At 46.3% G+C, this 13,878-nt stretch overlaps 1 protein-coding gene across 2 annotated transcripts in view; it reads right to left on the reverse strand.

Annotated features, from left to right (window-relative positions):
* The window catches only part of DNAAF9 (dynein axonemal assembly factor 9), a 72,196-nt gene extending 58,905 nt beyond the window's left edge, over positions 1–13,291 (reverse strand). For both annotated transcript variants that reach the window (XM_082760177.1, XM_082760178.1), the window contains exons 1-2: positions 13,183–13,291; positions 3,478–3,557 (exon numbers count right to left, since the gene is read on the reverse strand). In XM_082760177.1, coding sequence (XP_082616303.1) covers positions 3,478–3,557; positions 13,183–13,277 — 175 coding nt within the window. In that variant the 5' untranslated portion in view covers positions 13,278–13,291. The remainder of the gene's footprint in view (positions 1–3,477; positions 3,558–13,182) is intronic.
* Between the last annotated feature and the right edge of the window lie 587 nt (positions 13,292–13,878).

The following is a 13,878-nucleotide window of genomic DNA, read 5'->3' on the forward strand; positions in this document are numbered from 1 at the left end:
CTAAACAAAGGGGAAAGTGCAAATGTCACGGCCACTTTCATCCGATCAGGCTCATTACAGAGGTCTCCGAAGGCTGAAGAGCCAAGGTGATGAGCCTAGGGGACAGGCTGAGTAACAGAGAACCAGGAGAAAAGGAGAGAGAAATAAGCATGGGAAATCAGAAGATAAAATGGTCCTAATACCAAAGCATCTGGAGTTAAAGGCACAGCTCCAGTTAGTGGAAAACAAACAGGAAATGAAACACAGGCAAAGATCAGATACCTCCAGAAAGCCTGTCTGGAGCCCTCAGGAGAACAATGGGGAAGCTGGTAATTCGGAAACCCCCACGCCTGGCTCAGCAGAGCCACAAACTGAGTAATCCCAGGCTGTCCCAGCTCCTCCTGAGGGTGTAGCCAGGCAGTGAGGCAGCCCAGCAGCTCGCTGCGGCCCACAAGACCGGGAACAGGGTGAGAATCCCTTTTCTGCAACCAAAATCCCTTTCTGAGCTGAATCCCTGTTCTTCAACAAAAAAGGGATTCAGCTCAGCCACCTCATTTGCAACTTCTCAGTTGATAAACTGACATAAGCACTCTACAGGAGGAGAAAAGTCACACTTTCTTGTTCCCAGCCATGCATTCCTGACAGATCTCCATGCACCAAAAGCAATACCTGTTCCCTAGCACCTCAAACACCCACGTGAGCTCTCAGGGCACAGGGAGGTAGCAGGAAGGTGAGGCTGGAGCGAGTGGACTGTGGTACCAAAAGCCATCACATGGTTGTACAGCTGCCATCCACAAGAAATGGCACTTAACTATTAAAATAGTCTTCATTTAGAAAGGAGGTGGGATGAAAAACCAGTTCAATGTGCTAAATTTTGGTGAGGTTTCTCCCACATCCTAAGTGCACGAGCCCCGTGCAGCGCAGATATAATTTTAAAAGATCCTAAAGAAGTTGTCACACATAAGAAAAAAGGAGATAACTTGAAGATGTACTGGCACGGGCTCGAAAGTACTCCTATCCTCTTCAGGGAGTATAAAAGGTAAATGTCAAGGTCTGGAAAAATTTAGCTTAGCTATGCTGAACTGTGACACAAAGTTTGATCTACGGTCAGAAGAGCTACAACCTACAGTCAGATTTACAGACAGCCTACTAAATACACATCCTCAGCAATCACAACTTAAACATGAGCTAAAAATATGCTCTCAAAGTAAATTGTGAGAAAGAGCAGCATTATAAAAAAAAGAAGCTGACAGTATAATTTAGGTAGTTCAATATATTTTCTTAACTTTAACAGCAATGCACTCCAGCTGAGACACCACAGCTTCTTCAAGATACGTCTGACATGCATCTCTTCTCTCCTGACCTCCAGATGCCTTTCTCCTGTCAGCTGTGATGCCTTTTGTCACCAGCAAAGAATGCAGAAATGCCAACACTCAACCATTTTAAAACACAAGACCCAGGATTCTTTAAAATTAGCCAGAACTGCATTTAAATAATTGTGTCAACAGCTGGTCAGTTCTGCACCTCATTAGAATTTTCCCAATTTCAGTAGAAACGCTGCACCACCTGAAGTGAAGCTGTGAATTTGATGCTGTTTCATCTCAGTGGGTAAAATGAAAGCTGGGGGGAGGGAAACACATTAGCTGCAAGTCATTAAAAAGAGCCAGGTGAAATATAAAATGCAGTGATTGTAAAAAAAAAAAAAAAAAAAGTATAAAAGATTAGCTACTTTATATACAAGAGGAATCAAGATGTAAGATGATATTTTTGTCACTGCAAGTGTGAATTTGAAGACAGATTTAATGCATTCGTAACGGAGACATTCCTGCTTAACCAGAGTTATGTGAGAAATTCTGCCAGCTACATTAGACAGGTCAGCTTCGACAACAGCAGCCCCATTGTGCATGCAGAAAGATTACTGCAAAGCACAAGTTTAATGACAAAACACGCTTCCTATATTTCCATAACAGAAACGCGCGTTAAGAGGCAGCCTTATGCATGGTCTTAAGCATTCCACATCACACCGAGGCTTACACAAAGGAATTCCTTTTGCCTCTGATGTTTTCCCTAAAGCTGTACAATGTTTTGAGTGACTTTTTTGCTCGGGACTTACTGCAGCTTCAGAATTAAGAGTCACGAGTAGTGCAGAGTCATCAGCCAGAATTAAGAGATGGCACAACTTGGGGTATCTTATGAAACTTGACTGGCATTAAAAGCCAAACCAAGTGATTTATCTTGTATCAGTAAGTTTCAATGCAAGGTTGACAGAGCCACCTAATAGATCACCTACCTGTGAAGTTACTACTTAACCAAAGGTGTCTTCAGCTGTGAAGAATGTGGGTTAGGAAGGTTGTTAGATAGTTGACATCAGAAGAAAACTAGGTTATGCACCCTTAACATTTTTGTTAGCCACTAAGTGAGCTTCAAGTTTTCTTGCTGCACCATTAAAAAAAATAAAAAAATCAAAACCAGACTATGGCAGGAAACGATCTGTTGTAGCGTTACTTATTGCAAATCCATTACTACACAACTTCTTTAGGGCTACACTCGATTTCTCCATCCTTAACTGTTATACGTTATTTGCACAGTTACTCTAGACCTAACCTGCAGGGAATTTCAATTATAATTCCTGACTTCTTTAATGTACCAATATTAATTATATATTAAGAAACAAAAGTCAATGTTACATACAGAAATGATGAAACTAAGAAAAAAAATATGTAACTTTCCTATAGCATACCTCTGCACACAGCTTTGTTTAGTATTGCTCTTTTCCCCTACCCCCAGAAGAAATAAAGCATGGAAACCACATACTGTTTAAATACCACCATTTCACTCTCAACTGCTTCCCAGGTTTCTCAAGCAACTCTTTAAGTGCATTTTGAATTACTTCTCCTGAGGGAAGACCACCCTCCTACTAAAATCCAGTTTTATTAACTCTGCCAGCCTCCTGATTCCCCCTTCTTCCCCTCTTCATCTCTTACAAGCTGAGCCTGCTCTCAACCACCCCTCCCCAACGTGCTGCAGATGATGATTATGAACCCTGGAACTCCTAGGGCCTTCTCCAGCTCCTTCTAGTTTCTTCCACATCCCTGCCTCTGTGGGGAAACCAGCTGCAACACGTATGTTTTCAGCTCCTATCCCATCACAAACGCTGCCTGGACAGCTGACTGTTTACTCCAAATATGCATGGGTTAAATTCTCCCTATCTTTCCTTCAATCTGGACATTAAGGCAGATTTTGTCTTTTCCTCCAGCCACTCAATTTTCTTAAGGCTTGGAAGAACGTTAATAACATTTCTTATTGCAGTAAGTCTGCCTGAACTTAGGCCTGAGAAATATTGAGAGAGAAAAGGGTGTAACAGTCAGAGAGCTGTTCTCTTGCTGCCAAACAGGGATGGGACAGGAAGGAGGAGATAATATTCATCTTTCTGAAACTCGTGGCATCTTCATTAATACAACGAGAAGAGCGGAGGGGGAAAAAATAAGTAACACTAACCTAAAATGCAAAGGATTCCATCAGGCTGAGATTTGCTGCTCTGTGTCAGGATACTCTGAATGTTTCGGAGGCGGCTGCAGCTGCAAAAGAAAGAGAATTGGTCTTTAAAGTCAGTCTTTTAAAATGCTCAAATTTGGTAGGGCAAAGTTTACCTCGCTTTTCCTTTGTTATAGAAGTTATTCGGACATGGTTCAGCTTAGGTATCATTTCTCTGAAATACTTTTAAATCTCTTATCAAACCAGCCCCTGACTATTTATATTTGTCCACTAAAATATGCACAAGTAGCCCTGAGAGAACACCACAACCCGTGAGAATTCCTTCTAACCAAGTGCCTCGTTCATCTCTGATCTCTAGCAAGAATTTCTGTTCCTTTCCCTCCCCTCTCTCCAAGTCAGCCCCTACCAGAGGGGCACAGCACAAAGCACCGCAGGGCAGGTGACACCAAGGTAGAGAGGGGATGGGAAGGGACTGCAAATGCTTTGACAGCCCAGGAAGGATTTGCAAAAGTCGAGAGTTTGAGCACCCCAGCACCACCAGAAAACTTCTACCCTGTGTAACTACACAGTAGAGATGCCCCAAATCCCCCACAAAACCAAATTGAGAAACCCAATATTCGTGTAGGAAGCCCAATATTCGTGAATAATGCTTAATGCAAGCAATTAAAAGGGAACTTTATTCCCCTCTATATCCAGAGGGGTATCTAGAGCATTTCCATGAGGTAACCTGCACTGTATCTTTCTCGTGACTTCTATATTGCGATTGTGACTTTTTTCTAGAATAAACAGCTCAAGAAAATTATAAACCTAAAGCAAACCCTTTGATAATCTACATCTAAAGCATTACCAAGTCTTGCCAAGATTCTCAGAACCGAAATGAATTGTCGTATCAATTTGATCTTGGCCAATGCACATTTCTAAGCTACGCAAGGATCTCAGCCACACAGAGAGCAGCGCAGTTTGTACTTCCAGCCAACCTTTTGTGAGCTTGTTTCAAAGCAGATAAAAGGCAAGAATTTTCACTGCTGATATCACCAAATGTTTTCTTGTTTATACAACCGGGCTGCTCAGCTCTAGGAAACAGCTTTCTCTTACAGAAACCCTCAAACAGAGCTAAATTTATGATCCGCCCAAATAAACAAGAAAGCCACATCAAGTACTCCTATTTTCATAGTTACTTAAATCAAGTAAAAGGTGGACAGGTCTTTGCAGTGGTCCCACAATTATCATGCTCTACTTTCTCTGAAAGACAGAACAGACACGAAAGATCTGTATCACAGCCCATCGAAGTGCAATCCGAACGTCCACACTAACAGTGAAGGTCAGACAACATCAAGATACTTCTACAAGAAGGAGGGAAGAAAAAAAATTGAGATCCATTTGTACAAATGCACATTCCAGATTTATTTCTTCCCCTCGTGAGTTGCCTGAGCTGTGAACCCCTCAATTACTCTTTTTGCCTGAAACTTCCCAATTCGTATTAAATGCTGCATCATATCATAGTCCAGGGTACATATGAACTGGCATTTTGATCCAGCCTGAGATACAGAAAGAAATTAGGCACTGATGACAGCAAAATGACATCTAGCCGGATGCTAATTATATCAGATGTTGTTGCCCATGGAGGTGATGGTATGAATTCTGTGAACAAAACACTGAGCTTCACACTGCACAGACAGCTCCTAATTATTGATTAAACCTAACCTAAAACTTCATTAACTTAAGGGTTTGTATCTTATTTGGGAAGCTTGCAGTCCACTGTTAACCAGGACCCCAGACTAGCTAGGGGTGACACGATCCCCGATGGCAAGCCATACAGCACCCTTTTTTTTTTTTTTTTTTTTTTTTGGACTTTCCATGTCAAAAGAGCAGAAGTAGAAAAATCCCCTGGACTCTACAAACAAATTGAACTGACTTCATTCGTTAACATGCAGCCAAGCCTGCAGATATTTAAGGATCGGCTGCAGGCCAAGTAAAATTGCTAGAGCAGCCCTCAGACGTTGCAACGTGGAAGAAGCTTCACGTGCAGACAAAGCACATGGGAAAACAAAACTGCTGCTCTACCTATCTGGGAAGGGCTGCTGAGGAGAAGCCCGTGCTTCCCGAGCCTATTTGAAGGACAGATATGAAGGGCTGACAAAGCATGCCCAAGGACATCTGCAGTTCCACAATCAGCAGCTTGCAGACTGCCTTTTATTAAACAACTTACCATATCAAAGGATGCATCTTCCTGCTCTCACTCAGAGTAGGAAAAGAAACTGTCATCGGGAAAAATATGAATGCTCTCAAACGAAAGGCACAAGAGGCAGATTTTCTATTGACTCCTCGCAGAGAAAAGACTCAAAAACATCTCCACTACCAGTGTTCAAATTTACTCCGAAGGCAAATTTAACCAATTCTCCAAAGGCAGATTTGTCTTGATTGAAAATTATTTTTTAAAGCTCTTGGGCATTACAAACACAGCACGAGCACATACCTTGATTTTGCCATCTCCCCTCACCCCGCCCTGGATCACTTCTAAAGGAAAGGAGTGGTCAGAGCTAAATTTGAACAAAGAGCAAGCGTGGAAACTCCTTGGGGAAGATTCATTCATTCCAAAGCGTTATTATAAGATACAAGTTGCTCCTCTCTGAGATGTTCAAATCTCAATTTCACACTAACATCCCTGATGAAAGGGAGACCTGATCAAATAGGATTATCATGTGTAAATACAAACCAGCAAAATGGCCCTGCGTAATGAGCAGAGAAAAGCAAAATACAGAGTTTTTGTCTTTTTCAGCTTGGTAAAAGCATTTTCTTATCCGTTCAAGTAAATTTCAGGGGGTTAAAAAAAAAAAAAAAAAAAAAAGAGGGGGGAGAAATACACTTCTATGTTTGCTCTGGGTTGGTCTTTTCCTACTTCATGGTCTGATAAATGGTTAAAAATTTTACTCTTATAGTTACATTCAGCATCTTCCACAGAGATTAATTTCAGTGAACCCCTTAAAATGCACAAAGCTCTCGGATTAAGCTGCTAATTCCTGCCAAGCCAAGTTGGTCAGGTCTACATCTCATTCGGGAGATAGTCCTGACATGAAATCAAAGAGCATAGGTCAAATCATGTTATTTCATAATGAAACGTATGACCATAAACATGTTTATTTCAGTCTCTAACACTGGGCAGCCTTCAGCAGAGTATTTTTCCTTGCCTCAGTTGAAGAGGCAGTTTCTATGAAAGAAATCTTTGAAAAAAGCTTCTTCAGGAGATATTTTCAACGTCATTTCAAGTGTATATAAATCATTACATTCAGAGGCTGACATTAAAAACCAAAGAGTTCTGTTCCTGAATAAAGACGTTATTCAGAAAAACTGAAGAGAATAATTAGAACTCTTACTACATGCTTTTAAACAATGCAGGCTGGACTGTGTATCAAGTCAGAGGAAAAAATGGCATTTTCTTGCGTTTCACATTAAACACTCATCTGACAAAAACAAAGAAACGGCCCTGGGAACAAAAATCCCTGACTTTTCCCACCTCCAAAGCGGGTGCCCTGGCAAGGACACTGAATTTTACTCCTTTCCACCTCACTCCCAACTTCAAACAAAGGCAATGAAGGATCTCTGCAGAGCCACACAACCCTCCGGGCTTTAGTATGCTCTCCTGGAAGATGGGGCTCTGGATCCCTGCACGTAGGTAACCACAGCTTCATTCTGCAGTAGCTTGATGCTGAACACAGGCATTACATGGGTTCAAAACCACAATTATGCGAAGCCTTTGTGAGGAAACCCCAAAGTCCTGGGCTTCTGTGAGCCTTGGAAGAGACCTGAGCTGCGAGCTACTTGAACTAGGTCTGTTGCAAACAGCCCAGCGAGACGAGCACAGACACCCAGGCTGCTTTACAAGCAGGTACGGTGAGAATCTCCCCAGTTTCTACATGGGTTTACACCAGTATAAGCAGCCCCCTGTTCCAAGGGACTGTCTCGGCCTTCTCATTGCCTTTGTATCTCACCAACAATCTTGAAGCCACGCGTCAAGTCACAAACTCTAGACCATGGATTAAAAAACACACATTTATATAAACCTTTCAGCCATCACAAGCTAATCTGATTGCCAAGGAAGGAGGGTCAGAAAGCCAAACCACGTTTTGGGGTAGCATCTGGTAATAAAGTGCATTTAGGCCAATTAAGAACGGCTCTGTTGAGGTTCTCGATTCAGTTCTTGATCTTCTGCTAGCCTTGGAGTAGATGAAAAAAAAAAAAAAGGAAGAAAATTAACAGTCATTAACTTCTGAGAATTAGCGCTCATCTGTTCACACATCTTCTGCTAATTATGCAAAGTACCTTGCTTTGTAGCAGCCCAGCCTGTCGCAGCTCGGTAACAGGCAGAGCGCTGCACACAGTGCCTGGCAGCAAACAGAGAATTAACAACTGTGCCTTTCACAGCCAGAAAAAAATATATATATTTTTTTAAAATAACGTCAGCCAGTGTTTTAACTTTCATTTAACTGATGTTTCCACAATGTAGTAGTTTTTCTGAACCCCTTGTTACCAGCTGAAGCTGAATTCATTCATTCTTGTTGCAGTCAAGCAGTGCTTCGTGCAGGATCAGGACCAGCACCGATCCCCCATTGATTCCTACCCTGATTTCCCCCAGGCTGGCTCGCCCAACGCCTGGGATGGCGCAGCTGTGGTCACCCTGCAGCTCTCGTGATGGATGCAATCCCGCTGCCGTAGGGAGCGCCGAGCTGAGCCTGTTTTGCTCCATATTGGCAGATGTTACACTCCTCCCCCACAAAGGCTAGGCAGCCTTAAAAACCCACACGTGGTAAAAGCTTTACCAGATCGCAGCGGACAAGGGGAAGCAACGTCGGAGGCACCCCTGGCAAGATCGTGCAAATCTTCACATTATCAACGCTCATCCAAGGGGAAGGACCTGGAGGGATTTGTGCTGTCTACCTAATGTTAAAGGCAGAATCTGCCTTAAGTGCTTGATTTAAAAATAAGAAATTGGAAAGATAAAGAACAGCTCACGCCTTTTTTTTCCCCCCCACAGATTCCACTCCTTGTTAACTGGCTGCTACCACCATCTGTTTCCACTCTACCCCTCAAAAAACACAAGAAGTTTATTCTTTGCAGGCTTTTTGTTGACCTCTCAATTTCTACCAGAACCCTTGTTATTGTCTGCATACAGCAGAGTACTGGATTTCCCACACTCCGACATGGTCGGCATCTTAAGGTATTTATGAAAACAGAAACCAGAAGCCAGACTGAGTTAAAGGCTCTCAAATTCATGGATTTCAAAAGCAGTTTATTTGAAATTTAATATTGAGCCAGAACATGCTTGCTCTTGGCTGGTTGGTTGGTGGGTCTTTCTTTGCTGTTTTGTTTTTTTTTTTTCCTTCCTTAATTCACCAAAATAATTGTGTTTTACTGCATGGCACTCAGACAATGGTGTGCTCCTACCTTACACACAATTTTCCAGCTATTTTCATGATTTCTTAACAAAGAACATGGGCGACTTGACTAGGAACAGCGTCTTTAGAAACACGCATTGTTAGCAATATTTGGTAACGAACATTAAGACTGGATGCAGAGGAAGAAACTTCAACTCTGTGTGCATTTTGCAGGACCAAATTCCTTGCTTCTTCAGTGTAACTGGAGAGCAATATTCAATTCCACAATTCGAAGATGTCATAGCACACCAGAAGAGACCCTTACTGGATTTTGGGACTACCTGGTGCCATTTCCAAACTCCAGGCTTGTTTGGGACCCAGCACACCCAAACAGCAGCACTATTTATTAAGGCTGCACACCAATATTCACGCTGGTATTTCCCGTAGCCACACTTGGACCCAGCACAGCCCTTCAGCACACTTTTTGCTGTGAGCAGCTCACAGACAAGACCTGCTTTAATTTGATGTCAGTGTCACGTAGATGCACACCAGCATGGTTTTAGGACAGCTGGAAGTCCCACCACCAGCTAAAGGGCTGGAAGCCAAGTGAAGTTCTTCCACGGGTGCACCCAAACGGTTGCCCACCAGCTGTGCACATACAGATGCCAGCCAGACCTGTGGCCATGATGCATTAATTTACAGCCTGATGTGTGAACACCAGCTCTGTTTATTCACCTTCTGAAACTGCAGCATGTCTGTAAGGATGCCAACTACTCCCCTCGGAAAACCTATCACCTAACAAAGTGGCACCCTGCCTTTCCACTTCCACATCCCTCTGAACTTCGGCCCCAAACTGGCAGTTGACAGACCCTAACACCTTTTACTTCTCTACCTTGGTAGAAAACTACCCAAACGCAAAACACAGGGTTTGTTTTTCTCCTTTTACCCCCCTTCAGCATGGTTAATTTAGGTCCCTCTTTGCATAGCTCAAATGCAGAGCATTCCTTAAAAAAAATTAGGTGAAACTGCTATTACAAAACCCTGACCCTCGGCATCATTACCCGAGGAACACATGGATACAAACTGTTAATCCTGCAACACAGATATGTATGTCCCCAGCTAGAATGGGTTGGGAAACCACAACAGCTCTTTTGTCCCTGCAGCACCATGCTCCCGAACACCCCACCGACGGATCTGTGAAGCTGTAGGGGAAGAAAAAAGCCACATATTTAACCACTCGGTGATTAAAAACAGAACGGTGCAGAGGATAATAATGTCAGGCACAGAGGCAGAGACAATGTCAAACAAACCCCAGTACTCGCTTTGCATTTCCCCACATAAAATGCAGATGAGCTCTCGCTCGGTGCCTGCTAGAAACGTGGGTAAATAAGGACAAGGATTTGCCTACGCTGTTTTACATCAGGGTAACGCGGAATTGGGTGGGTCCAAAACCCCACCATACGGAACAAGCTCACCTCAGTTTCAGATGCTGATGTTTAACAGAGATTTTGATCAAAAAAAGCACATATACTCAAAACACACGGTCCCACAGACACATGAAGCATGACATCAGCTTCTAAAAAGAAGCACCCTTTTTTTTGGACAATGCTCATCTCTCAGTCAAGGCACTTTTCCTCTTTATTTGCACAACTTTCTTCCTTTTGCCATTGCAATGCTTCGGGTCCCTGTGGCAAACGCTGGCTCCCAGCGCACCACACAGCAAGACCAAATCTCTGAAGCATGTGGAAGAACTCCAAGAATTATCTCTGGCCGTTTCTCTATTCTTTATATAGTCTTAAGAATTTTTCCATTCCTGTTTGGGACGCGGAGGGGGGAGGGAAGGGTAACGGATTGTTTTGTTTTAAGTTATTTTTATGAACTGCCTTGTATCTGCTGACTGCTTGGGAAATTTATGGCAAACACTGGCCTCCCTCCTCCATCTGGACTGAAAAAAAAAACTGCACAAGAACGAACGTTGGAGAGGGGAAAAAAAAAAACTAACGGATGACATGCCTCCTACAAACACGCTGAATTACAGATGCTGTCTGAATCTCCCGGTGGAGCTCGAAAGCTTGCAGATGTTCGCAGCCCGAATGTTCTCATGACAACTCTGAAACAGGCTCTCAAATTACAGAAATCACTCATAAAGAAAGGGGGCTTGAGAGGAAACCATTTTCTCTTTCAGCGTGGTTTTAGCCTTTTTGTTTTGTTTTACCTTATTGGTATTTTCTTAGGAATGAATTGGGAGAGAATCTCCAGCTACAAACAAACGGCAAGCTCCTTTTAAGCAAATACAGTTAATTTATTCAGTGAGAAACGAAAATATTTGAACAAGATCCCTTCTTTTTGCCTTCCCTCTTGGGATCAATTCAGTTCCCACCAGCTGGCTGAGGAGGAGCACAACCACCAGGACCAGCCATGTTCATGTATTCCAGGCGAACACAGCGACCTCCATTTCTCCCCCTCTCCCTGCAGAATTTCTCATTTCACAGGCACATTGTCTGACAAGCGACAAGGCTCTTATTCCCTCCCCGAACAAAAGAAAGCTTGTGGCAAATACACAGCCATTTTAATACCAAACAGCTTGGGCCAACCGTTTGTTTGCAGCAATTTTGCAATTCATATGCAACGTCCCGGTTATTCTATTATCTGATTTTACACTGGGGAGTACTTCCACGTATTGTGCTGCAAAATGCTTGCTGCCTGCAGTCGTTATTTCCATGGGTTGTTCTCTAAGATACTCAAAACACTTCAAATAATGGACTGTAGCCCAACGCACACACCTCAAGCCTTGAAAAAGGGCGCAGAGCTAGCAACCTAGAGATACCTGAGCTGACACCTGAGCTCCTGGGGAGCCGCTGCTATCCCGTAACACAGCCCCATGTCCCACCTCCTTCCAGCTTTGCGCTCCCTGTTCCTGAAGCTCAGCACGAGCCCCCCAGCAGCTGCCCACACGAACACACCGCGCTCGTCTCCTTTCTTTAATTTCACCCTAATTTCAGGTTGGAAATGAGATGTTTCTTCTCAGACAGAGCGGTCAGGCATTGGGATGGGGTGCCCAGGGAGGTGGTGGAGTCCCCGTCCCTGGGGGTGTTCAAGGCAAGGTTGGACGTGGTGCTTGGGGACGTGGTTCAGTGGGTGACAGTGGTGGTAGGGGGTAGCATGGCCCCCACACCATGCCCCAATACCCCCCTCCAAACCCCTTACATCCCCTTTTTTTCCTCAAGCACCACCTTCAGTGCCCGCAGCTTTCAAAATACCCCATCTGTTCCCCAAGGGAACCCCTCAACACCCGCACACCCTTGCCCCACAGAACACTCCCCAGTGGCTCCCTTAGCACCCCTATAACGCCCCCAGCCCCCTCAGCGCTCCCTTAGAGTCCCCAGCCATGCCTGAGTACCCACAGCTCCCCCTCAGGGCACTCAAAGCGCCCCTATATCGCCCCCCGCCCCCTCAGAGCTCCCAAACGAGCCCCCTGCCCCCTCAAGGCCCCCATAACATCCCCTCAGGGCCCCAGTAGAGCTCCCTCACCCTTCAGAGCCCCCTCAGAGACCCCATATCGCCTCCATAGCATCCCCAAGGAGCCCCCATAGACCCCCCCACACCCCTCAGAGTCCCCTTATCGCCCCGACAGCATCCCCTCAGAGCTCCAAGCCCACTCAGAGCTCCCATATCGCCCCCATATCATCCCCTCAGCACCCCAAACCCCCTCACAGCCCCCATATCATCCCCTAAGAGCCCCTCCGGACCCCCCCGGACCCCTCAAAGCCCCCATATCGTCCCCATTTCAACCCCTCAGCACCCCAAGCCCCCTCATAGCCCCCATATCACCTCCATAGCGTCCCCTCAGAGCCCCTACAGACCCCTCACAGCCCCCATATCGTCCCCTCAGAGCCCCAAGCCCCCTCACAGCCCCCATAGCGTCCCCTCAGCGCCCCAAATCCCCTCATAACCCCCACATCGTCCCTCAGAGCCCCCGTATCGTCCCCATAGCGTCCCCTAAGAGCCCCTACAGACTGCCCTGGACCCCTCACAGTCCCCATATCGCCCCCATATCATCCTCTCAGCGCCCCAAACCCCCTCACAGCCCCTATATCGTCCCCTCAGAGCCCCAAATCCCCTCACAGCCCCCTTATCACCTCCATAACGTCCCCTCAGAGCCCCTACAGACCCCCCAGACCCCTCACAGCCCCCATATCCCCCCCATATCACCCCCTCAGCGCCCCAAACCCCCTCACAGCCCCCACATCCCCCCCCCAACCCCCTCTCCCACCCCCCCCCCTCAGCACCCTCAACACCCACCCCGGCCCCCTTCCCACCACCCCCCCCCCGTTACCTGACGAAGGCTTCGGCGGCGGCAGGGGAACGGCGGAGCGAGGGGCTCGGGGCCGGGGCCGGCCGGAGCAGCGCGGAGCGGCCGCACAGCGCCATGGCGACGGCGGGGGGCGGTGAGGGGGGAGCCGCGGCACCACAGCGCCCGCAGCAACCGCCGCCATCAGCCCCGCCCCGCCCCGCCCCGCCCGCGCCACCTCTGAGGAGAAAGGGGGGTAAAGGACGACGGGCCGCAATGACGCCCGCTCTCCTCGCCTCGGCGGCGGGAATAAGGCAGCCTGACATTCAGCTTCAATATTTTAAAGGATAGTAAAAGGGTTTTTTCCCGCCGACAATAATTATATATAAAGTGAATGGAGTGTATTGTTTATGTCTCCCCCCATTTAGGGAGAATGGGCTCGTCCAACGCCTGTCCCCCTCGCGCAGCGCCCAGCCCACCCCCCGCCTCCTGTCATGGGCGCGTCCAGCCCCCGGCACAGCCCCGCTCCCCCCCCCCCGCCCGCTGTGGTACGGGCTCGCCCGAGCCCCCTGAGGGCTGTGGGCTTGAGCCCCCCCCTACCCCATACGTGCCCCATTTTGATCTGTGGGGTCGCAGAATCATCAAATAAAAGAACCCCGGAATCACAGAATCACAAAATCGTTAAATTTGGAAATGCCTCCAACCTCCTCTGGTCTAACCACCCGCCTACCACCGCTGTCA

This window comes from Aythya marila (genome assembly GCF_965140915.1).
Source record: "Aythya marila genome assembly, chromosome: 4".
Lineage (NCBI taxonomy): Eukaryota > Metazoa > Chordata > Aves > Anseriformes > Anatidae > Aythya > Aythya marila.